General features: G+C 37.1%; 3 protein-coding genes across 3 annotated transcripts; all 3 read right to left on the bottom strand.

Moving 5' to 3' along the window:
• Nucleotides 1-2662: 2662 nt before the first annotated feature.
• Nucleotides 2663-7299, bottom strand: LOC111888621 (probable magnesium transporter NIPA8). Its single transcript, XM_023884751.3, has 14 exons — nt 6911-7299; nt 6106-6378; nt 5920-6004; nt 5772-5833; nt 5594-5679; nt 5433-5506; nt 5207-5309; nt 4991-5119; nt 4788-4887; nt 4568-4687; nt 3585-3675; nt 3443-3503; nt 3177-3279; nt 2663-3058 (listed from the first exon to the last, which is right to left on the bottom strand). Exons 2-14 carry the CDS (start codon nt 6196-6198, stop codon nt 2840-2842), a joined length of 1326 nt encoding a protein of 441 aa, XP_023740519.1. The 5' UTR covers nt 6199-6378; nt 6911-7299; the 3' UTR covers nt 2663-2839.
• A 1564-nt stretch (nt 7300-8863) lies between these two features.
• Nucleotides 8864-13485, bottom strand: LOC111888630 (ATP-dependent DNA helicase At3g02060, chloroplastic). The gene is made up of 12 exons (XM_023884761.3): nt 12723-13485; nt 12120-12591; nt 11852-11986; nt 11635-11759; nt 11408-11547; nt 11254-11324; nt 11011-11172; nt 10633-10719; nt 10332-10505; nt 10193-10237; nt 9575-9931; nt 8864-9332 (listed from the first exon to the last, which is right to left on the bottom strand). Exons 1-12 carry the CDS (start codon nt 13427-13429, stop codon nt 9231-9233), a joined length of 2577 nt encoding a protein of 858 aa, XP_023740529.1. The 5' UTR covers nt 13430-13485; the 3' UTR covers nt 8864-9230.
• An 838-nt stretch (nt 13486-14323) lies between these two features.
• On the bottom strand, nt 14324-16944 carry LOC111888639 (nudix hydrolase 13, mitochondrial). Its single transcript, XM_023884769.3, has 6 exons — nt 16675-16944; nt 16496-16585; nt 15462-15573; nt 15258-15341; nt 15020-15169; nt 14324-14937 (listed from the first exon to the last, which is right to left on the bottom strand). The coding sequence occupies exons 2-6, from the start codon at nt 16564-16566 to the stop codon at nt 14689-14691; spliced, it is 666 nt and encodes a 221-aa protein (XP_023740537.1). The 5' UTR covers nt 16567-16585; nt 16675-16944; the 3' UTR covers nt 14324-14688.
• Nucleotides 16945-25790: the final 8846 nt, after the last annotated feature.

Genomic DNA, 25790 nt, shown 5'->3' with positions numbered 1-25790 from the left:
ATCCCCGTCCCGTTTGCCCCCGTTGACATCCCTAAACTCGTTGGATTTTGTATATATTAGAAAATCTCAAATAACTTAGTTAAAAATTTAAATTTCAAATTTATAACATATCTTGATTTATTTTAATTTAAAAAACTAAATTAATAGAGAAAAATATATGAGACTGTCACGTGTCAACATTAGAATAAATAAATACTCTTATAAACTGACAGTTATTTTTATTTATTAGATAGTATAGATTTTCAATCAAAATTTGTAACTTTTTTAATTAATTTAAGTGTGTTATTTTTGAAGGGAAAATAGGTTACTGAAAACCTTATTTGGGAAAGCAAAAAGAAAGAGAAAGCAAGCAATACTATTATGAATCTGTATAATATGAAGAATATAAAGGTTTAATGATATATCGATTTTATAAAATGTTTAACATTGAATATTTTGTTAAATCTTGATTTTTATTATTCAAATATGCAAAGGTTGCTCGCCTTTTACTATTTGGCTCACATGATTAGGATAAACATGCTACATTCATGACCGAGTTCAAGAGATTTACATGTTTTGTTGGTTATCATCGAACTTAACAACTCAATACTATATCTCAATTGGAGCAACAAAATATCATGTGGGACCTAAACAGACACCTGGCTTGCCTTAATTTTTAGGATCGAGCATCCATTAGGTTAGATGTAAGTCAATAAGGTGTCTTAGGTTGTGTTTGTTTTTTGTCCGCAGATCTTTATGTCCTCTTCTGTCTGTGTGGCGCAGACCACGCGCATGCATTAGCCTTCACAAACCGTTTATTTTTTTGAAAACTGCAGACCTAAAAATGTTTGCGTGCCCTCTTCTTGGCATAGATGTGGACCAAAGTCTTCAGACCTCTTCTAGCCTAAAAAAACACATACACTTTATTTTTATTTTTTTATTTTTTGTTCTTTTGAATTTATATTTATTCCAACTTTATTAGTGATAAACAATTTGAAAAAAAATTACAATACTTAATAAAAAAAGTTTGACGACACAAATATGATATTTTTAACAAATTTATATTCTTATATTTTTTGTACCAAATTTTATAAAACATTATTTAATAAAGCATCGTCAATTTCTTAGAAAAAATATTAATGACACGTTTTTAATTGATTTAATTGAATAAATTGAAGTTTATTTCCATTCATTTATACATCAAATTCTTTGATTCCTAATTACAATGTTTAGGTATAACTTTACGACCAAAATTGTTGGTTTTTTTCAAATATATACGTTAATTCGTACCATTTTTATTTTCATTTTTTATACAATAATATTAAAAGTTGATTTAGATTTGTTAATTATTTATAACAAAGTCATAAATATATTAAAAAATCATTTTGTAGTTTAAAAAATCAGTTTATTTAGATTTTAGTTTATTTTAGTAACCTGCAGATGTTAAAAAAACAAACAGTTTTCTTTTTTCAGACTGCAGACGTTTGGTCCACCTCTTCTGCTACAGAGGTCTACAGATATGGTCCGTAGACTCCAAACATTTTGTCTTAGAAAAACAAACAGCACCTTAAAAGATACTATTAAACGTCTTTTCATACTCCATTAATAGAAATATTTAAACTATGTAATGTATATTTCTTACTTGTAATAGCAACGTGCTTATAATGTGTATTGATCTACATATATTACCCGTCGATAAGGAAAAGCAAATTATGTTATTTCCGACAATTTATCATTGAAACATTACTACAGAAATGGTCAATTGAAAAAATTAAGATTTACAGAAACGTTCCCTATACGAAATACTTATAGAAATAGTCCTTATGAGATTTACAAAGCTACAAAAATAGTCTCAATGAGATTTACAAAGCTGCAAAAACAGTCCCTAGAAGAAATTAAGAATTACAGAAATGGTCCTTATTAGAATTAGTTACATAAATGATCGTTGTAAGAAATAATTACAAAAATACTTCATATGTAATAACGATATTACAACAAGGAGGCATCTATTTTTCAAAAAGAAATTACAAAAATGTATCTACTTGATCACAAACTTATAGAAATAGTCCATAGAAAAAACTAAGACTCAGAAAAGTGGTCCCTATATAAAATAGTTACAAATATGGTCCATGTAAGATTTACAAAGTTACAAAAAACGGTCTACAGGATAAATTAAGAATTACATAAATGGTCCCTGCAAGAATTACTTACAGAAATGGTCACAAAAATAATTACAGAGATAGTCTCTATAATATCAATACTGTAAAAATTGTCGTATAAATAGCAAAAAAAATAGATTCCGTATAATATCAAAATCAAAGAAATGATCTATGTATAATATCATATGGAAAAAGTAAAAAATAAAAAAGAAGCCATTGATATTGTAGAAATGGTCCCCACATAAAAGTGATATTACGGAAATAGTCCTTGTAAAATATCAAAAGTATAGAAATTGTTCTTATGTAATACTAGTAAAATTACAAAACAGTCTATATTTAAGATAAAATTACACTCATTAACCCTAAGTAATAGCAAAATTATAGAGATTATCCATACATGACATAACATTACAAAAATTAAGTCGAAGACATAAGAGTTAATAGATCCGCCATGCAATCCCCAATGGTTGTCTTTTAACACATCACATGTACCCTTAAATAAGAGGTGAGGGAACCCATACGTATACACTTTAAGGAACAAACAAAAGAATTTTAAGAATCAAAGAAGATATACATCCAATCCAATCAAATCCAATTCAATCAAATCAAACAGCTATACAACACGTGGCTGTGTCGCCATCCTTTTTCCCCAATAACACTACTACAAGTACAAAGTACAAACGCTAGTTACTAGTTACTAGTTAGTCCTCCTCACTTGAAGTAGTATCCAGCATATTTACAGTTTCGTCCTCCACCGGAATCCTCCCCCACCCCGACGGACTTCTCAACGACAACTTTGACCGGTGTTCACCTCCGACACCTCTAAAGCCTGTGATTTTTGAGGAAACCATGGGCATCGCAAGAACCGATGAAGCATGCATGGTATCATCCCCCATACCAATCAACAGTGTGCATGTACTCTGTACCCAAACCAAAAATTGGAAATTTTTAAGACGAAAATAATAATTTGGATTCCATCTTTTTGTATCGATGAGGATGATGCCCATCCGTATCTGGAAAGAAAAGTCGGACAAAAACCTTTGCTTTCACCATGGCTGCTGTGGCTTTTGTTGCCATTACTCTTGCCAGCGACTTCATGTCCTTGATTTGCAGTTGCGACTCTTCACATGGCTTCGACAACCTTTCATTTTCAATACATACAAGACTTTCTGTTATTTCCCCTTTTTGTTTTTTTTTTCTTTATATATATAAAAAAAAAAAACTACATATGTTTGGGAAATAACTCTAGCTTCTTGATGTTTGATTTGATTATGCTGTGCGTTTATCAAACTAATGTCATGTACCTTTCTATTTCAGGGTTGACATGTGATGAAGCCACGGATGATAAGGGACTTTCCTTCACTTCTGTAAAAAAGAAAAGAAAATGATTTTCCGATTTTGCCCTTGCGATTGTAAAGTAAATGGATTAGGTTATTATTTTATTACCTTTTGAGTCGTCGGGTGCCAGCAATGAAATTCCTATGAATACTGAAATCATTCCCAGAATAAACATCGCCGTCCTCAACGCGTCAAGTACCTGATCACATACAAACAAACAAGTAATGTTAATTGTTAGGGACATAACATAAGCCGTTTTTTTTCTTAATAATGGACTTAATGAGTATACAATTCAATCTAATATATATATATATATATATATATATATATATATATATATATATATATATATATATATATATATATATATATATATATATATATATATATATATTCAAATTGTTATAGTGGTACTTCTTTTCATTATGACTCGAAATGAATAGACAGATGAGCTAAATTGGTTAAGTGGGAGAACGGTGTCTTTAATCCACTAAGACCTTCTATTTTTAACAAATATATTATCTATCTTGTGATTAAAATTTTAGTTGATATTAAACAAGTTGCAAGGATTTAAAATTATTCTTCACGACATTTATGTAGTATTCAATAAAGATGAAAAATGAAAACAAAAAAATAGATACCCATCTACCTATCTTCACCAATGGACATATTCAAATTGTAAAAATAATATTCTGTGATTATAAAGAAAAAAAAAATCCAGCTAGTCGTTTGATGGTCTTCAAAATATCATGTAACACGTGTAGACTTTTATTATTAATTGTGGTTGTAAGCTTTTTAGACAAAAAAAAAAAAACTAATCTTTTTAGTTTGAGCATATTATATTGTGGATGATTTTGGTTTTATCATTAGCTGAAAATTATTAATGAGAAAGTAAATGTTATCCTAAACATATACTTTTTAAAAAAAAAAATTATCCTAGTCATTTACAATTTTAATTTATAACTGTTCTCAACGACAATTTTTTTTTATATCCATCTTCTACTGCACTTTGCCCATACAACACAAAATGTGGATGAAAAAGAAACAGCCTCTAAAACTTTCCCCATTAAGTCTTATGAGAGAGAAAGAACCTGATATTCCTGGAAATACACAAATCCAGTACAAATTGAGAAGAATGTCCAAGCTATCTGAAACATGGGGACTATAAGTATGGCATCGAACTGTGATAATCCTTCGTTCAACCTTGCCATCTGTAGATATATGGTATACATAAAAACAAGTCAATACATATCATCCAAATTTTTTACTACTACTACTAATAATAATGTTAATACTATTATTAATCATTACCCAAAATCCAGCTGTACATAGAAATAATAAAAGAATCGAATACGTGAACCAGCTATCCAATCGATATGAACTTGACATGGACAGTCTTAAAAGATTTGAGCTGAAAAAATAACACAAATATTCCCTTCATAAATACCAAGTTTACCAAATTAAAGTCAGCAAATCACATCATCATAGCAATGTAGCATTAAGAAAAAACTCACAGAGACTTTGCAAAGAGAACTGAACATGATCCTATGGCTCCTGAAACTACAGCAAATGAAAAAGGAAGCAGTAACTTCCAGTATCTCATAAGATCTTTCCCTGGAATAGCAAGCAACAATTCTCCTCTCCTGTTTAATGTTAATCCATCCCAATATATCAAATTAATTAAATGAAATGATTTTTTAGGGAAATATCTTTCGATTTGAAGGGCTTACCTGTATACGTAGTGATGCATGAGAACCACCACCACCAAAAGCAGACAGTAAAAAAGGAATGTAATGTTGCTGTACTTTTCTGCCAACTGCTCCTGTGTGTAAACTGTAGAATTCACAATTTCACATACATAATATTAATAATCACCATAAGAATTTCAATTTCCCTAAACTTTGAATGAGAATTTGAAAAAAAGAAAATGTGAAAAACCAATGTGGTATACCATACCAGGTGATTGGTGATTGCCAAAAGCAACAAGGAAGATGTTTCCAAGAACAATAAAAGTTGTGGCAACTAATACTCTGCATAAAAAAAAGCTACAAATGTTAGTAAAAGTTACTTTCAGATCATATAACAAAAAAAAAAGATGCAGATTCAAAAAAGCATACTTTACAGTGACTGTTTTCTGTAAGACGAAATAGGCAAACGCGATATTTGACACAAATTGTATGGATCCCAATGCTGCAAGAAGTGACTGAAAACACAAGACAATAGAATACCTAAATTACAAATTTTGGATTTAAAATGTTACTTTAAAATGATTTTGAAGCTGCAAAATTCACATACCTGAGCAGCATATCCGAAGGAAATAAAGTTAAGGGCATTTCCAAACGCGAAAAATAGAATACCTGTGAGCAGATCGATATATACTTAGAAAAAAAAAACTTAATGTAGTTGAAAGAATAGACACAAAAGCAGAAAAATTAAAGTTTACCTATTCTCCAAGATTGGAAGCTTATGATAGGCCTCAGTAGTGTCTTTCCATTAATCCCTTCAACTAGCAGAGCATGTCTTTCTCTCTACAATGTTTTAGTTACAATTCAGAATAAGAAACAAGGACGATTGCATTTACTATTTTGACCAATTTTGTGAATATGTATTATATACAAGCATTAAGTACCTCGTCATGGCCCAATTTAAGAAGATTAGTTCCGAAGTTAATTGCAATGCTTCCAAAAAGGTTAATAAAAGCTCCAACCACCCACTCGCCCATAGATTAAAAAGGTCTATGTGACAGAGGTGATTGTTTTTAATAAATGCAATGAAAGTGGCGTCTAGAGATCTTCAATAATCAGGAGGTAGTAGTCAGATGAAGGAACTGAACAACAAGAACACTTTCTCTAGCATCCATCGGTGAGTCCACTTTGTGTTAATTGGATGAGAAATGAATCGCCTGCAAGATGAACATGTTAGTTCAGAACCAATTAGAGCATATTAGGTTTGCAACATGGTGGAAACTAATATCGCGGTTGATTCGTGTTAACATTGACGAAAAACAGTATGAACGTATGATAGCTGTGACACTAGTAGTCTTGATGAAAACCAAAGCCAAAACCCTTGATGGGGTCAACTAAACAACTAATAATCAAGTAACAACGCGTTTACCTCCAAAGGAACAAAAAAGCGGATTTAGGGAAAGCAAAAGAAAATTAGTTGATCGATTGAAAGAGAATAGAAAAGAAACAAATATGATCGCATTCGTATCAGATCCCATGTTAAAATACAACAATCTAACAGCTTTAGGGATGATATTATTTGTCTAGAAAATGACTATCGATTTAGGAAATTGAAGGGTAGGTAACTGTATCGGCTTGAAATCGAAGAAAATTACAGATCCCAGGTCAAATCCAAGAAAATGCGTCGGGTAATTGTAAGAAACAAAGAGAAGTCAAAATGAGAGTTGGCTGCAGGGAAGATTACGTTACCTCAGGTGTGAGAAAACAAGAAGACAGCTTGCTGGAAACCAATCTGCTAACGTCGAACACGATCTTCCGGGATCAAGGATAAACCAAATCTGGGAATTTGTTTACAGGTAGTATTTTCAATTTTAGCACGAATATATGATCAATTATACACCTCCAAGATTTGAATATGAAGGACGACCCAACAAAATTAATATTTTCGGGGAAACAAGGATGCAAATCAAACAAGAATTTGAATTGAAATTGAAATTGAAATTGAAAGAGAGAGGAGGTGTTTTAGACCAGGGGTAAGGCTGGTCTTTGTGTCGAATGTCGATGGGTAAACGATGTCTTTGGTCGCATTGGGTGGCTTTTGCCTTTTGCAAGGCGCACGTGGTTTCCCAACGCAGCCGTCGGCGACCTCAACAACAACAATTCGTCCCCTTTAGGGCTAAAATTACTAAATTAGCCCCACATTGTCAAACTCGATTGACAACTCTTCCTATTTTCTTAATTGACTTTCTTCATTACCTAGGGGCTATAAATTAAACTGTTTCAATTTGAAACGAAATTTTTAATTGCTATTTTTAGAGTTATAACTATCTTACTTATACGGGCTAGGGATACTTATACGGGCTAGGGGTGAGCAAACCACACCGCAATTAAAATTAACCGTAAAAACCGCATTAACCGCAACTGATTAACCGAAACCGCAATAAAAACCGATGGTGAGGTTTTTTGTTTTTCAAAAACCGCAAATTTGCGATGCGGTGCGGTTATTAGTTTTCAAAAACTGCAAAAAAGCCGCACCGCACCGCATATATTATATATAATTTATTATTATTAATTATTAATATATTAAATACTAAAAATAAGACAAGTTTTATGGATGAAAAAATGATAAAATTTCAAAATACAAAAATGTTTGTTTTTTCTTATGTTCAACTTTGGAAAATGGTGAAATTTGACAATTTTAATATATTTATTGTTAATTACTAGTGATTTAACGTTTTTAAGATATTAGTTGTTTGTAATTTAAGCTAATTGTCTTATACCTTACGGTTTTGATTATTACAGGTTATATTTTTAAACTCTTAAAACTGTTTGAACTCCAAAGTACGGTTAAAAACCACACAAAATAACCACATCAAATTCATGCGGTTAATAACTGAAACACAAAAAAACAAAACCGTACCGAAAAAATAACCGCCTAACCGCACCGCAAAAATAACCACACCAAACGGTTTTGAAAATGGATTAACCGCATTTGCGGTTTGTGGTGAGGTTTTTGCTAATAACCGCACCAAACCGCACCGTGCTCACAATTACAGGCAATGGTATCTTTGATGTTGACACGGTGTTCTTCAATTCAAGTTTTTTTTTTTTTTTTTTTTTTTTTTTTTGAACCCGCAAAGATATAATAAAATAAAAAAACCCAACCCAGCAAGATGATAGGCAAGGGAAAACAGATGCTTCAATTCAAGTAATTCAAACCTATTTAGTGAATGGTATAGTTTAAGAATAGATTAGATAGTGTGTTGTTGATAATAAAATGATATGCCAATTAAACGTCACAATAGATTGTTTAACCTATTCAAATAAAGGTGATACTAACGTATACGCATTGACAAAAAAAAATTCTAGAAAATATGGCATCAAAACTTTTGTTTACTTTATATCCATCCATCGTATGAAAAATTCGTCTTAACTGAATACACATTATGCTAACGACCAAAGCATCTTATTGCAATGAGATAGGAGATGTAGATGTCCATGGTTATATGGTTATAAAAGGTCTCCCTCCATAAGGGGAGGTAATTTGACTTTTATGCATAAACTAAACATTCCTTAGATTTTTGCAAAACCACCATTTTGTAATTCTACAACGAAATATAAGATAGAATATGCTTTTTTGGTAGTCGATGATACCCTAATCATACCCTAATCAAATTAACAACTTGGAGTTGGATTATACCCTAATCAAACAACATTTTGCATATTACTTCACATAAATAATAAGGCTCCTAAAATCCCATAAATAATAAAATCTATGATGATAATTACAATAAGCCAACAGTTGAGCTAATTAGTTACAAAACATATTCCATATATTCACGTAACCATGACCCCATGACCGTATGTGGCCTGTCCTGTGTGCATACACCCTATCACTAGCATGCATCAGCATGAGCATGCATTGTTAATGTTTGGGTTCAGGTTTCATCTACACAACAGAAACGGTCAGGTTGGGTTCGTTTAGGTTAGTTTATGCCCGATTCGATTCGGTTCGGTTCAGTTCCTTATAGACCATCTTGATTACACTCCGTGAACATGAAGCGTCCATTTAGTATCTTATAAGGGCTGGTAACGCAGAATGAAGTTCGGCTAACAACTGGAATATCCAAGTAAGAAGCTGGTCCTTTGGTAGATCAATAAGTAATTCCGCCTATAAAACAACACAACACATCACAACCACCTTATACTGCGTTTGACATGCATTGGACTCTGACTTTATGATATGACCATGACTATATGTGACTGTGACTGAGACAGTCCAACCCAAAAAGTGGAAGTGGAACAGAGACATGCACGCTCTGGATCTTTTTGTTTGTGCAAAAGACATAAATGCCCTCCTTGAATCTAACAAATATAGTGGAGCGTAAGGAAATGAGTGTTTTGTTTTTGTACCTTAATTTGGCCTGCTTGAAAAGCAAGCATGTTGCGGTGAGTGTCTGAAAACATGGCATCTGTGATCATCTTGAATACTTGTTGGTTCATGTTTGTCATCATTACCACGGTTTTTCCATTAACATAGATTCTAGTGATTCCTATATCTGCTGCCATTCTTTTCACATAAAGTTTTTTTAGTAAAGATTCCATGGCGTAAGGCTCTTTTCCATATTGCCTCCTGAGATCCACTGTAAACTGTACCAAACTCCACGTGTCCTTTTCTGCAGCCTTTTCTGCATCCTTCACTACTTCTATAGGATTGTCCAGATAATTTATATACTCCGATGACAGACGAGGGTTTATGTCCAATTCAAGCTGACATAATAAAAACAACATACAACAGATAATTAGACTGCTTTTACCCTGAAAATTATAAATTCCCATTCAGATATGCCTAAATGGTTTTTTTCTAACCAGGACACCCAAGTGAAAATTGCTTTATGTTTGTGTTTGGATCACATTCTTATAGTTAGGTAGATTTTCAAATTACAATGTTGTAACAGTAAGACATGGTCCACTTGAATAAACAAATAAATAAAAGTACGTTGCAATTTCGTTTTTTGGGGGAAAAAATACCTTGACGGATTTGAAAGAAACCGGATGAGTTCGATGCACATCAACCTGGTTTTGGACAAGAGAAAGACTCTGAAATTAAGTCAACAGGGACAAAACGGTAAAATGCACAAAGACAGGAGTGAAGGAAGAAACACAATACCATGGATAAGCTCTCAAAAAGCATTTCAAAGAAGAGATCAATGCCTACATTGCCAATATCTCCTGTTTGTTGCACACCAAAAATATTACCAAATCCCCTAATAGTCATGTCTCTTTCTGCAAGTTGCAACCCTTGACCAAGGTCACCACATTCTTCAAGAGCTTCAAGCCTTTTCTGAAGTGTTGTAAAAGATTGTATTTAGTTAGTAATATTTACCATTTAGAGATCATAAAATGCAGAATTAACAACTTTGTATACAGAATTATTAGTTATGTTGACCAAGGAAGAGAAGACCATGTACCTTTGCTGCTGGAGTAAGCAACAACTTGTTGGGGTAGAATAGATGAGCATGAGCCTCCTTATTTGACCTTCCTACCCTTCCACGTAACTATACCAACAAAGTTATCAAATAAGAAAAATATTAAACAGATATATTCTGTCACATACATAATGACTAGAAACAGTCAACTATATGTCTATATCAACCAGTAATGACAAAATACTCTAGTGTCCTATTAACTCATGTATGGATAGAGAGGTTGCACAAATTAAACAAACAAAAACATAAATGATCAAACAAACTAATCAAATGCACAATTTACAAATTTGCCCTCATCATTTATCCAGACAACACTTAATAGGAATAAAAGGAAACACATAGTGATGGTGAGGAATGAACCTGATAGAGCTGTGCAAGCCCAAATTGCTGAAAGTCTTGGATTATGATGGTGTTAGCATTTTGAATGTCAAGGCCACTTTCTACAATATTTGTGGAAACTAGAATCCTGATTTCTCCTTCCACAAATCTTGTCATGGTTTTCTCCAATCGTTTCGAATATAGCTGTATATAAATTTAAATGGTTATATTATTTGATTTGTTTTGCAATTGGTGTACTACAAAGCATAACAGCAAAATGTTTACCTGTCCATGAGCAAGGGCAACTTCAACATCTGGAAATGACTTCTCAAGAAATGCCAGAACCTCTTCGAGACCTGTGGATGATAATCAATGAGCTGAAGTGAAGTAATTGCTTTGTCTTGAAATAGTAAAAAAAAAAGGTCAAACCATTTGTTACCTTGAATACGTGGTAAAACATAGAAAACCTGGCCTCCACGATCGAGTTCAAACTGGATTGCTGATATAACTTTTGCCTCACTATACTCTGAAAGATGGGTTTTTATAGGAACTCTTTGAGGAGGTGCTGTTGAGATCAAACTGAGGGAAAAGAAAGGGTTACAGAAAAGTTTGATCTTTATTGATTTCAGAAATATGCTGACTAAGATTAATTTTCTATGATGTTACCTGCAATCACGAAATCCAGTTAATGCTAAATATAGGGTTCTTGGTATAGGAGTTGCAGAAAGAGTAAGAACATCAACTGAAGTTTTCATTGAAGCAATCATCTCCTTCTGTTTGACACCAAACCTCTGTATACCACAAAATCAGGCATCCCTTCATATCAAAAAATCAAAGGGTAAGGATGATTATCAAAGATTGGTAAATGGAAAAGGAGGCAAACCTGTTCTTCATCAACTATAAGAAGACCTAATCTATCATATGAGACACGGCTTCCAAGAAGCGAGTGGGTTCCAATAATAATATCCAGTTCCCCATTTCTGATCATGTGAAAATACTCCTCTCTTTCTGATGCAGTCTGCATGCTGTAAAAGGTTAGGTTCATTGCAATGTCGGTATCTTATACAGAGAATACCATGAAGCTGTTTCCACCATATTAAACCACAAAAATGGTGTAATTTAAAAGAGAAAAGAAGAACGATTATTTTCACCTGAAATCTGCTCATGAGCCCAACCCTGATGTTGGGGTAATTGGAAAATCTCTCTGATATAACACTAAAATGCTGTTTAGCCAAAACAATGGTTGGTGCTAATACCATTGCCTGCTTTCCTGATGAAACCACATAAAAGAGGGCACGTTGAGCAACTTCAGTCTTGCCAAACCCAACATCTCCACAGATCAATCGATCCATTGGAGTTTCTCTCTCTGTCAAATCCTTCTCAACATCAATGAAGGCCTGTAACTGATCAGGAGTGGGGTTATGGGGAAATTGAGAAGCAAATTCGGCCATGGCAGGGTTCTTGGGGTATGGGGGTCTCCTCAGTCTTAGCCTGTTTAAATATACCTCCATCAAATCAACAACCATTTTCTGAATTGCAACCTTCCCTTTGATCTTCCTCTTTTCCCAAATACTTGTGTCCTTCAATCTGCCCAGACCTCGAGGTGCTGAGCTTTCATTTGGACTGCAAAAAAGCATCCCACGCCATATTATTTAGGACTTAGTTCCAGTGCCATAAGGAAAACAAAGTTTGGAAATAGATGACAACGTATGTAAATTTGAGTTAATAATCAAGTTGAAGAAGTATATACATACAGATTATAGCGATAGAGGAATCTAGAGGCTTGCTTAACAGGAAGTTTAGCCACTCCATCAGCATACTGAATGTAAACGTAGTCAATTGGGGTAGTTTCGCCATCCGGGATGCTTGGTCTGATCGATATAAAACGACCTATGCCAACTTTCTTATGCACAACATAATCACCTTCTTCAAGAGTAAACGGATCAACTTTGTAACTGAAATTAGCGTCACCGTTATTGGAACCGCCTTTTCTAAGCATATGACCCTTTTTCAACTCCAGCAACCCCCTTTGCTGCTGCTGTTTCACCATTTGGATGTACTTATCAACCTCTTCATTCGATACATCGGAACTGGAACCGGAATCCGACTCAGTGTTGGGCCTCCCGGAAGCTCGTCTAGAATATTGTTCCTTGAGAATCCTGTCGTTGAATATGGAAATGGGGTCCGTGTCAGATTCCTGGCTGTCAAAACGAGCAATACGATCAGGACCAGTAGCGATGGCACTGAGAGCAGTGAGGGATGGAAACTGAGAGGAGGAAGAACTGTGGCGGCGAAGGAAGTCATGGTTATTAAATGGAGAAGAGAGAATTCTACTTCCTCCTCTGAAAAATGGCGTCCATAATCTGAAAGAAGAAGCATAATGAAGGAGCGGCGGAGGTGGATGAGGAGGAGGAGGAGAGGAAAAGCAAGCTAAAGGTCTGATGATAAGAGTGGCCGCCATGACCAGACAACAGGTACTTAACGAACAAGGGGCTCCGAAAGCCGATAAGCCGAGAAGACAGGAGAGGCGTTAATAAGCAAATAGATTAACAGAAATATAAATTTATGAGCAACACTTTTAGTCCTTTAAGATATTCTATTTGTAAATTTGGTCCCTGATTTAATATTTTATAACAATCAAGTATCTATCATTAACAGCTTCCGTTAATTGAAGAGCAACATCGCTAAATTATCATCTTGTTTTATATCAATCAAGTATCTATCATTAACAGCTTCCGTTAATTGAAGAGTAACATAGCTAAATTATCATCTTGTTTGATAAATATGATTCGTATTCTTCAGTCAATAAAGGCTATCAATAGTGGTTTTATGAACAAAGCTGATTGGTAATCTGAAAACATACCTTCAAATTAATTGAGTTTTTAATTCAAAAAACGGTTAAATTTTACAGAAAATTATAACGATAAAAACCAAACAAAGGGTTTAGCCAGCTCACCATCATGGGTCATTTCCTCTAATCAAACACGGTTTTTTTATGCAAGATTAGTATACCACCAATCTTGAATCAAAGTTACCGGTTTAAAAGCAAGTTTGACACTCAACATCTAAAAGTGACAAAGTGGTTTAAGACCCGTTTTCTTTTGTTGTCTAAATAAGTTATATTTAAAATATACTAATATATGAGAAAATGATTCCATGTTTTGGAAAATGAAAGGAAAAAAATAAGCGAGAGCAAATTTGAAAAAGAATCAAAGGCTTTATTTTGTTTGTTAAGTCGTTCAATATGCATTAAGTAAAAAATAACACTCATATATACTTTACTGGTTTAAGTCATGTTTTTATTAAGTCCAGTAAGTAAAAGTAAAAAATAAACAGCATCTTGCAGTCAAAGATATACCAATGAAGAAGGAGCTCATATTGCTCATTTAACACACACATGCTACAATGTATCATTACCCAAATTCTACAACTTTGGTTAAAGTTTAAAACACAGACAGGTTTCTGCCTTACACTACTGACACACAATTAACATGATATTGATCGATCATCTTGCAGTCTCTAAGGGGCTATACATACATCTGCATCTCTAAAAGTATGTGCAAGAAAAATAATACAAGATACAATTGCTTATTATTCCTACTCATTCACAAACCCACTGCTACGCTTCATCAGCAGCTAGCGAGGTAGAGAACAAGACATGCAAGCATTTTGTCAAACACTTGGTGTGCAAGTGCAGATTGCAATGCATGGAGGGAGTAACTAGAGGAAAATACCAGCAGGAAGCATGATGCCATATGAATTAGCGATAGCCATAGTCATAATAGGTCCATTGACATGGCAATTTGTTGACATCAGTTGACAATCTTCATCTTCTTGTTTAATTGTCTTGTCTTCTTTCATTTCTACCAGCTTGTTATTATTTCCCTTTTCCACCACTCTTTGAAATTCTCTCAATGCACTCTGCATCCACTCATAGCGACATAATACAAATGCTTCTTCAATCACCACCTGTGTAGTGTAAATGTACAACGCTTTAATAATTAATACAAAGAAATGAATCCAAAGTCGGTTGCTATTCCTTGATGCTTACCCATTTTCTGCTGCGATTACTCTGTTCAGGCCATGTTTGAAGCTCCTCTGTTACCTCTAATGCAAACATGTATCCTTTGCATCCCCCTTCCTCACTACAAGCTTCCTGTTTGCTCTTGCTTCTAAACTCCCACACTCCAAGTGCCTTTCCCTACATGTCAAAATTACACAATTGTCCCTGTTTCTTTATTTTTTCTCAACAAGTGTATTAAATATTTGAGACGTTTGTTTGGCCTTACTTTAAGAACTCCTCTTACTCCAGCTTCCTCTAAGGCTTCGCGACACGCAGCTTCTTCAACTGTCTCGTCGCTCTCCCATCCACCCTGTAAATATATCAATACAATCAAAATTCAAAGGATCTACTTTATATATGCATACTACCATTTACAAAATCACTTTATATCAAAATCTGAACAAGAAGAACTGAAGAAGAGATTGAGTACCTTTGGGAATACCATGTCATTACGATTTGGTGAAGATACCATCAATACTTCTATTCTCTTCTCTTTATCAACGTGTTGATCTTTAGTCTTCACCAGTCTGTATGGAATACATCTGTTGTATAGATGTTTATAGTAAGCACACAGTAGAAAGAACATGGTCTGTTATAGAGATTGATTATAAAAAACCACTTATTTTTACTTTTACATGTTTGACTAATTTGTAACAGGGTAGCAAAAAGAAGAATATGTGATAGAATATGCCGGATTCATTGTAATTCAAATTATACTCCCACCATCAATGATATAATCCACCGCTTTTAATTTTGTAAATTCAACATTAACTCTTGAATAGAATAAAGCAAACCGCAGAAGCATATCCACATCGTGCTTTGGTTGCAAGAATTTAAAAAAACAAGGTTATAACAACTCAATTTTCCATGTTATTCATGCCGATAATATAAAATTGTTATATTCTATAAGCTTTTTGTTTTCTTGTCAGGTTCACAGTGACTGAATTAAAAACTTTGGGCATGTTTTGTCCTATTCACGAGCAAAATCTTTTGCTGTAGTTATCCAATATGGGCAAAGAATCTTTTTTATTGTTAATTCTTCTTGCCACAATTATCGATGTAGGCCCCTGCCCTTGTAGGGGAGGATAAGGAAACGAGTCGGTGATGACTCATTTGTATGGTGTGACAAATCAAACAGTAACTTTATATCTTCCTAAGTTTACGTCTAAAAATCTTGTTAATGGAAACTTGCTAAAAATTATTAATAATCACTCGTTTTTTACCAAGTAGTCTATGACTACGAGAACATGATTGATTGATTGCGGGAGATGGAATGGAATTGCAATGATTTCTATCTTGAATCTCCCATTTTAAGCAAATTTTGAATCCAAGTCAACAATATTTTTCTGGATTTCTAAATCAATGGATTAAGCATGAGGTATTCTAATTGGGACAAAATGTGGAAGAGGTGATAATGCCCAAAACAGAAGGAATTTAAATATCATAAACGAATAGTAGAGATACCCGGAAACAAGGCGAAGATTGTTGTCGTAACGCTGAAGATGGCGACCCGTTCTTGCTACAATTGATGACATGATTGATAACCGAAGAATCCTTTCAAAAGTAAAAGTAAAATGGATCATTCATTCATTGTAATTTGTAATTTGCAAGTAACAAAACCATACAATACAACAGGAAGATACCGTATTCTAGCGTGAGGAAGCAAAATCAAAATGGGAAATCCATGGCGATTAGGTGAGCATCAAGAACTGAAATCAAGCTCGTGGATCAATCAATGGAGGGCGTGTGCAAATCAGATCGAAAGAAACGAAACGATATAATAAATATGAGAAAAGGATGTAGGGAAGAAGATATGGAGAGGGATTCCCGGGGGACCGTTAAATAGTTGTAGTAAATTGTGCATCACAATTCACATATAAATTTGATTTTTGTGAACTCCCTCCATGGATACACGAATGTTGATGTTGATGGTTTGCAGGCATAACTACAAACTACAGACCCAAGGCGTTTACTTGGGTCAAACCCTCTTGGAAGGATGCGATGAGATGGGCAACTCTCAAAAATTAATGATTAATCATTCAATACTATTCTAATTATTATTATTAACGTATTTCAAACACGTCAATAACCAAATTATTGAATTTCATAAAAGATTCTAAATAATGCATCTCTAAATTATATGCAAAGGTGATGATACACAAATCTTTAAGGTCGGATTTGGTTTATGGATTTTATAGAATTCTAAAGGAATTTAAATTAAAACTTCATCAACATCGTATTTAGTTGAAAAATCATTAGAACTTTTCTTTATGAACTCTATTGAATTCCGTGATCAAGTGATTTTATTACAAGTTTTTAACAGCAAAATTATAGATACAAAAAAAACTAGTTGTGTGTAACATCTGTTACTTGAGGTAATAATCATTTAATATCTTTTTAATTAGTTATTGGGCTAAGAATTTATTTGATGGACTATTGAGTGGACCATTAGTAAGTGGGCCGTGTAGTTGGGCTGCCCAGAAGACGTACATTGGGCGTAAGCTTGGCGTACGCGGGATGTAGAGGAGCTCTAGATTCGGGGGGCGCATGCACGTACGCACAACGTACGTGAGCAGACTCCAAACCTTAATTTTTAGGGTTTAAGTCATATAAATACAACATTATGACTCAAACCCTAGCCTCCTTACCAGCCATCTCGATTCAAAAACCCTAGAAACCCTTTCATACTTCATCCATGTGTGTTTTTGGCCTTGTGAAGCTTACTTTGGTGATTTGGAGCTTGGAAGAAGAAAAGAGAAGTTGGAGAAGAAGAAGTTGAGTATCTAGAGCTCAAGGATCCGAGATTTCACCACCATTTGGCACTCATTGGAGGTATAAAGCTTCCATCTTGCCTCGTGAATGTTTAGATCTTTGTTTATGGAGTTTTGGACCTCTTTAGGTCCCAAGAATGGATTTTTATGGATCAACCTCGTATCTAGGCTTAGGGTTGCCACCTTTAGTGCTAAAAATGTCCCAATTGTTGGATTAGTGTCTAAGCCCGTAACTATATTTGGTAAGTACTTTACCCGATTGTGCATGGTCCTTTTGGGTTGTCTTCACCATAACAACTTGACAGGGTAATTTATGGAGAGGGGGAGAGAGAGAGAGAGAGAGAGAGAGAGAGAATATATTATGGTTTATCACTATATTATAAGAATAATATATTAAAAGGATAATATTGTTTGATTAATATTAGTCATAGATTAATTCGGAATTAATTTGGTGACTAAAAGAGATTAATTGAATAAAGGGACTTAAACTGTCAATTGTTTGATAGTTGTATTTTGGGCTGGGAAACCTAATGGACTAAGGGGTGAACAAAATTATGATGGGAGTCCATCATATTTTCGTCCATGGCCTTATTCCAGAAGGTTCCATGGGCTGTTTAATGTTTAAGCTATCCATTAGGATTTTTGACTGAAACCCTAGCTGCTCACAGTATAAATAGATTCCTTATGTTACAGAAATCGGCCACTGCTTCTCCTAGAACCCTAGAGCCGATTTCAAGTGCCTCCATTCTCTCTCAAATACTACCCTCTTGCTAGTTGATGTTTGTAAGCCATTAGAGGAGTTACACTTGTGACTCTAAGCTCAAGGAAGAAGAAGATTCAAGCAAGTAACAAGAGGTAATCTTCTAGATCTGGTTTGGTCATTATAATTTCGAATTGTTATCATTAGATCTAGGATTAGAAAGTCTTGGATGAATGCATGTACAATTAGAGAAACCTAGATCCAAACATTAGGGTTTGCATTAGCACATAGGATTTTCTTGTGGCTCAAACCCATCACCAATATCAGTAAAGTTTCGATCTTTGAAGTCCTTTTGTGACCATGCATGAGATTTAGCCATTTTCATGGAAGTCAGTTACTATATTCCAAGTTTGGGTCCATTTGGTGGGTTGCAAGCCACCAAGTAATAGACTTTATGAGTTAAGACATGCTAAGGGACTCAGATCTGTAATATGGGTTTAAGGTCTTAATGAAATAAGCATTTTTGAAGTTTATGGCTTAAGAGGGTAGTATGCTAGGCGTACAAGCCAATACGCACAGCGTACAAGCCATGCAGCAGTACGCTTAACGTATAGCGGAGTACGTCCAGCGCACTCTCAGGTTTTGGGCTTCACAACGTTTGGGCCTTAGTTTGGCCCAATCTTTGGACTTAGCAGTTATTTAGCCTTAATGGGCCATTAGAAGTCAGATAATGGACCATGGACATGTTGGGCTTAAGGGAAGGCCCATTTGAGGAGTTAGGCCCAATTTAGAAAATTGGGCCATTAGGGGGCCTTTAGTGGGCCATCAGTAGGCTTGGAAAGATTATATGGAATTGGGACTAGGTTATGGTCCAAATTAGATCAGGGGGTAAAATGGTCATTTTACCCTAAGAAGGATTATTAGATTTTGACTAAATGTTATTGTGATAATGATAGTCGGGGAGTTGCGGGAGCAGCCGATAGAGATTTCTTACCGAGAGATTTAGCAGCCAGTTTTGTGAGGTGAGTTTTCCTCCAGTAGAAACGGGTCGAAGGCACCAATGTCGGCCCGTTTATGTATGTTAGTATATGTCGAACTAAGGTCCGATGTCGGGTTGTGCCAGATGTAGGTTTATATGTTTCCGGACTTCGATCCGATGTTAGGGCAAACCCGAGGAATGTTTGTATGATTGATGTCTTCGTGATTATTGCATGTGTCTGTTACAATGTTTCTGGACTTCGGTCCGATGTCGGGCAAGCCCGAGGAATGTTTATATGTATGCTACATGTTTATGTTTATATGTATTTATTTATATGATTATGTATGTCGAGCTTCGCTGTAACATCCTGGATTTGCAGGTATTAATATTATTTATTTTATTGATTAATGGGTTGTTGTTGGTTTGGGACAGGATTGTTAGGCCTTAAGTTTTGGGCCAAGAAAGGCAGTACGCAGGGCATACCATGCCTGGTACGTGCAGCATACTCAAGAGGTTAGGGCAGGGAGGCCATGCACGTATGCCCAGCGTACCAAAGGGTACGTGCAGCGTACGCGCGCAGGTTCTAAAACCCTAACTTTTAGGGTTTGATCCCTATATAAAGGATTTTATGTCTTTGGTCCAGGCTCCCTCTCGTCTCTATAAAGCCACCACGAAAACCTTAACCCCTATTTGTGTGTCTTTGTAATTTGGAAGCCATTTGAGAGTACCTTGGTGTATTTTTGGTGCTTTGGAAAAGAAAGGAGCTTGAAGAAGGAGCAAAGATCCACCAAGAGCTTGTAGATCCAGGAGATTGGCATCATTTCTGACTCTTTTGAGGTATCAAGTTCCAAACTTGGCCATTGTATGCTTAGATTTGTTTATGGGGGTGTTTAAGGTCACTTTTGGACTCCATTGTTACGGCTTCTTGCATCTTAATGATTTCAGACCATAATAGCTATCCTTTTGGGCTCTTAGAGGCACTAAGAGTCATAAAAATCGGATCTTGATGGTTAAGCAACAACCATGCAAGTGTTAGTTGGTCTTAAAGCTTGTTAAAAAGACCAAAATCATGTTTTGACCCAAATCATGCATGCAAGCACATAAAGTTTGTGACTTTATGGTTTAGGAGGTCCTAAAGGACCTGGATCTACATTTTGGACGTACAGACTTAATGGATTAAGTCACAAATGATGTCCCACGGAAGCTGGCCAATATGTTAAGCGTGCACCCTGGTACGTTGCACGTACTGGGTCAACTTCCCGTTTGCGGTCAAGCCCAACATACATTGGGCTTTTTGGGCCTTGTAGGGTTGGGCCTGGACTATTGGGCCCCGTGGCTCACTGTGGAGTATAGTTTTGGACCTAAGAATTTGGAATTAGAAGAATTGGGCCTTTTGGGCCATATTGGGCCACTTGAGATTTTTTCATTTTGGGCTAATTACTTATTAGAATTATGAAAAGGCCCATTTAAAGGATTGGGCCCAATTTAGAAAATTGGTCCATTAGTGGGCCCTTAGGGAGCCTTTGATGGGCCATGGGTGCATTGGATTTAATAAGTTAGAATCGAGCCTTAGGGATGGTTTAAGTTATGCCAAGGGGGTAAAATGGTCATTTTACCGTAAGTAGTGTTATAGATTCTAATTGAGTGTTATTGTGATTATGGTGGCTGGGAGTCATCGGAGTAGCTGATAGAGATTACTTCCCGTGAGATTCGACACTCAGCTTTACGAGGTGAGTTACTTTCCAGTAGAAGTGGGTCTAAGGCCACAATGTCGGCCCACTAGTAGAAGCTTGTAGTTAGATGATTGTCTATGTGATAATTATCTGGTATGCCATTATCTGTTATGTTGTATGTGCCAGTATGTTATGATTCTATGTGATAGTGGTAGCGGTGAAATAGTCCCCGATATTCTGTTGAAATAGACCGAGGGGGAGGCCAACACCCAGATATGCTAGGCAGCTATCCGGTTGAGATAGACCGAAGGGGAGGCCGGCACCCAAATATGCTTGGCTTGATATGTCATTGTATGGTATGTGGTATGATGGGGGAACTCACTAAGCTTTGTGCTTACGGATTTCAGTTTTGGTTTCAGGTACCTCTTCGTTGAAGGGGAAGGAGCTGGCACGGTAGCGCATCACACACACATAGGATTCCGCATGTTGAGATCCATGGGATTGTACTCTGACATTATTATCATTCCACAACATGTTTATGATAATTGACTTATGAGATTATGGGTTGATATGATATTGATGACGTTTTTCAGTAAACTATTTTATAAGTTACTTAATTAAAAATGAAATTTTTGGTTGTGATTTTTGGGGTGTTACAAGTTGGTATCAGCGCCTTGGTTTGAGGGATTCGGGCGCACTCTCGGGTGTGTCTGAACTCAAACTAAGGACTTCGTATGAAAATTTTCAAAAGTAAAATCTTTTAAAAAGGAGTTTGAAAAGAAATTGAAAAGACAAAAGAACTTTGAAAAGAACAAGGTGTGTGATGCATGCGACATGCCGAGCTCAAGTAAGTTTTCCCCAATATACCCATACATTTATGTTATGCTATGATATGATTATGAAAACTGCATGCTAGATTAGGGCTAAGGATCTAGGAAGGATGCCTTTTTTGCCTGTTGTATGTGTATGTGAACTGCATGCTAGAATAGGGCTAAGGATCTAGGAGGATGCCTGATATGCCTGTTGTATGTGCTTATTGAGTTGCATGATAGTACCGAGTAGTCAGTGATATGATATCCTGGATAGGATATGCTGGTTTCGGGTACTCAATGCCCAAATGTTGCTTGCTTTGTGCTTGTTAGGAGTCCTAGTTATCTTTAATTAACTAGTAGACGAATACGTTAAGTTACATATATGAGGACGAAATAATTTCAGAAGGTTAGGTCTAGCCCTATTTCGCAGCTCTTGTTTGAGTCCAACCGTTGTAGGGCAGGACCTCTCATTCGAAGAGTTATCTGGTCTTAGTAATATGTAATGGTATTCGTGAGCTAGTTAGGGAGAGATGACAGGGACTTCTTATGCAGCTGATGGCGGAGAGTGGGTTAGAGAGTTACCCTAGGGTAAGCCTAGGATGAGATTAGTGCAACAAGCAGTAATAGTGGAAGGGACTTGGTGAAGTCAAAGCAATCCTTGAGGAAAGTACAGATAGATGTGGATGGTAGTATGGGCATGTACTGCTGAAAGTAGAGGATTCGTACTTGAGTCAAGGAGGGTCGAGATAGAACCAGGGAACTTATAGTACGTGAGGCTTCCTGAGGTTATGTATGACCCTGATGATTATGTGTTTGTTTCAGAATGGTGATGATTATGCGTCATGGAGCAAGAGGATCGGGATCAGGATCCGGTTCGGGATCAAGTACCGAGCCAGTTGATGAGGGACTATGTGAGATCATTGCTTCTGAGATCACGAGAGGCATCCTTAAGGAGAACCCGATGATTTTTGGGTCGATCAAGGAGGGGATCATCGAGCTGATGGAGGATCGCCTCAGAACATTCCGAAGTGACATGGCATCCAGCCAGTCAGGGACGCGTACACTTTCCTTTAAGGACTTAAGGGGATGTGGTGCGCCTCAGACTTCCACGGGGTGAAAGACCCCATAGTTTCCAGGGGATGGATTGCATACATGGAGTTCTGCTCAGTTGATTAGCTTCTGCCCTGAGGGGTCGAAGGTCCGGTATGGTGCAGGATGTTTGAGGGACAGGGCTAGAGATTGGTGGGAGTCAGTTGGTGATTTAGGAGCCTCCGCCATTCAGGCTATGACTTGGTCTGACTTTGTGACCAGGTTTAGGACTGAGTATGCATCGACTGTGGAGTTTTAGCAGTTAGCCAGAGAGTTCTTGGATATGAGGCAGATGACTGAGTTGGTGGCGGATATTACCACCAAGTTTAGGGAAAGGGTCTTACTGGTGCCTTAGTATGCAGGGTACGAGGAGATGCGAAAAACCTGCTATTATGACATGTTGAGAGCTAACATTCGAGAACATGTCAGCTACTCGGCATGCCCGACACTAGATGATATGATTGCGAGGGCAAGGGAGAGGGAGATTCACATTGAGCATCTCCGGAAGAGGAAGGCGGAGACCGAGAAGGTTACAGGGGTTTGGGGAAGAAACCCAAGGGATTTGACGATAGGTCGAAGGGCCAGCAGGTCCAGGGCCGTTGTGGGAAATGCGGCAAGTCACATGAGGGGACCTGCAAGGCAGGGGGATCGGGCTGCTACAAATGAGACAAGTCTGGGCATTTTAGTAGGGACTGTACCACCCCCACCCCCACTATTCAGACATCAGAGTTGTGTTTCCACTGCAACCAGCGAGACCATAAAAAGGCCAATTGCCCGAGATTGACAGCAGCAGCAGCAGCGCCCGTGGTGGCGCCAGCTCCAGCGACCATGTGGATTATTGATGGTCGGCAAGGCAAGATAGAGGCCCCAGTGGTGAGGAGTCGAGCCTTCCAGCCGACTACCGAGGAGGCACGCACCGCACCCGATGTGGTGACGGGTATGATTTCTTCTCCCTAGCTCTTATTTTATGTTGTTTATGATATCTATGTATATTTTTATGTGTTGTTTAGCATCGTTCCATGTGAACGATATCCCAGTTCACGTGTGGTTCGATTCGGGGGCAACCCGATCATTTGACTCTCTTGCCCTTAGCAAGAGGTTCCCTGAGTCTTCATGCATGTTGGATTGCCCTCTAGAGGTTGAGATTGCGGATGACCGATCAGTTCGATCATCCAAGGTTTTCTGAGATTGTGTTTTGAGGTTGTTCAAGGAGCGCTACCTGGTAGACTTGGTTCCCATACCATTGCATGGGAACAAAGTCATCATCGGTATGGACTGGTTGAGCTCTAATGGGGCAATGATCGACTGCACGCAACAGTTGGTCCGGGTCAGGACCCCAAGTGGGGGAAAGCTGGTGATTCAGGGCGAGAGGCCATAGTGCGGGCCAACTTTATGCTCAACAGTGAGGGTTAGGCGATATCTTTAGCAAGGTTATGATGGATACATTGCCTATGTCATGGATACCCGAGAGGAGGATAAGGCGACCGTGAGTGATGTGTCAGTGGTGCGAGAGTACCAATGTTGTAAAACTCGCCGAGTTGGCCGATTACTCCTCTGAGTACTCGCTACTCGGCCCCTTACCGAGGCGAGTTCCAGAATCTTGAGTACGCCCCGATCGGCCCCTTACCGAACTAAGGAATGTTGTAAAACTCGGTCAACTCTATGATTAATATGTATAATATACTTAATGATTTATTATTTAACACACATCCTTGTGATTATTACTACATATGTATCTTATTTTCCGTAATTACTCACGAAGTGAGACCATTATGTGTTTTTCAGTTTTTATGTATTCACATTTATCTAATTTTGTTATATATTTCAATCAACTTATGGTTTTAACTTATGATTTTGACACATATACTTTCCTTAAAAATATTTCTTCATGTATTACCAAATCTGAGTACTCCCGAGTACTGGCTACTCAGTAGTCAGGCGAACAGGTACCGAGTAACGAGTTCTACTACCTTGGAGAGTACACGGACGTATTTCCAGAGGATTTGTCGAGAATACCACCAGAGTGACAGGTGGAGTTTAGGATCAACCTAGTCCTGGGTGCGGATCCGATAGCCAAGGCACCCTATCAGTTAGCTCCTCCCGAGATGCAGGAGTTGTCTACACAGCTGTCGGAGCTGTTAGATAAGGGATTCATCAGACCGAGCAATTCACCCTGAGGAGCCCCGATCTTATTCATGAAAAAGAAGGACAGGTCACATCGGATGTGTATAGACTACCCGGAGCTGAACAAGGTAACGGTAAAGAACCGTTACCCACTCCCCAGGATTGATGATCTTTTCGACTGACTTCAGGGGGCATCTTGGTTTTCCAAGATAGATTTGCGGTCAGGCTACCATCAGATGAGGGTCAGAGATGAGGACGTACAGAAGGCTACTTTCCGGACTCGCTATGGCCACTACGAGTTCGTGGTGTTGCCCTTCGGGCTCACCAATGCTCCTGCCCCGTTCATGGACCTCATGAACCGCATATGCAGACCGATGTTGGATCGGTCTGTGATAGTTTTCATTAACGATATCTTGGTTTACTCCAAGACGCAGGATCAACGTTAGGAGCACTTGTGGGAGGTGTTGGATACCCTGAGGAAGGAGAGCTTGTATGCCAAGTTCTCCAAGTGCAAGTTCTGGTTATGCGAGGTGTAGTTACTTGGGCATATTGTCAACCAGAACGAGATTTTGGTTGACCCGGCCAAGGTGGAGGCTGTGATGAGATGGGAG

The sequence above is a fragment of the Lactuca sativa genome, chromosome 2 (genome assembly GCF_002870075.4).
Source record: "Lactuca sativa cultivar Salinas chromosome 2, Lsat_Salinas_v11, whole genome shotgun sequence".
NCBI classification, from domain to species: domain Eukaryota; kingdom Viridiplantae; phylum Streptophyta; class Magnoliopsida; order Asterales; family Asteraceae; genus Lactuca; species Lactuca sativa.
Note: the sequence above shows the minus strand (reverse complement) of the source record. Positions and strands in the feature narration are given on the sequence as shown.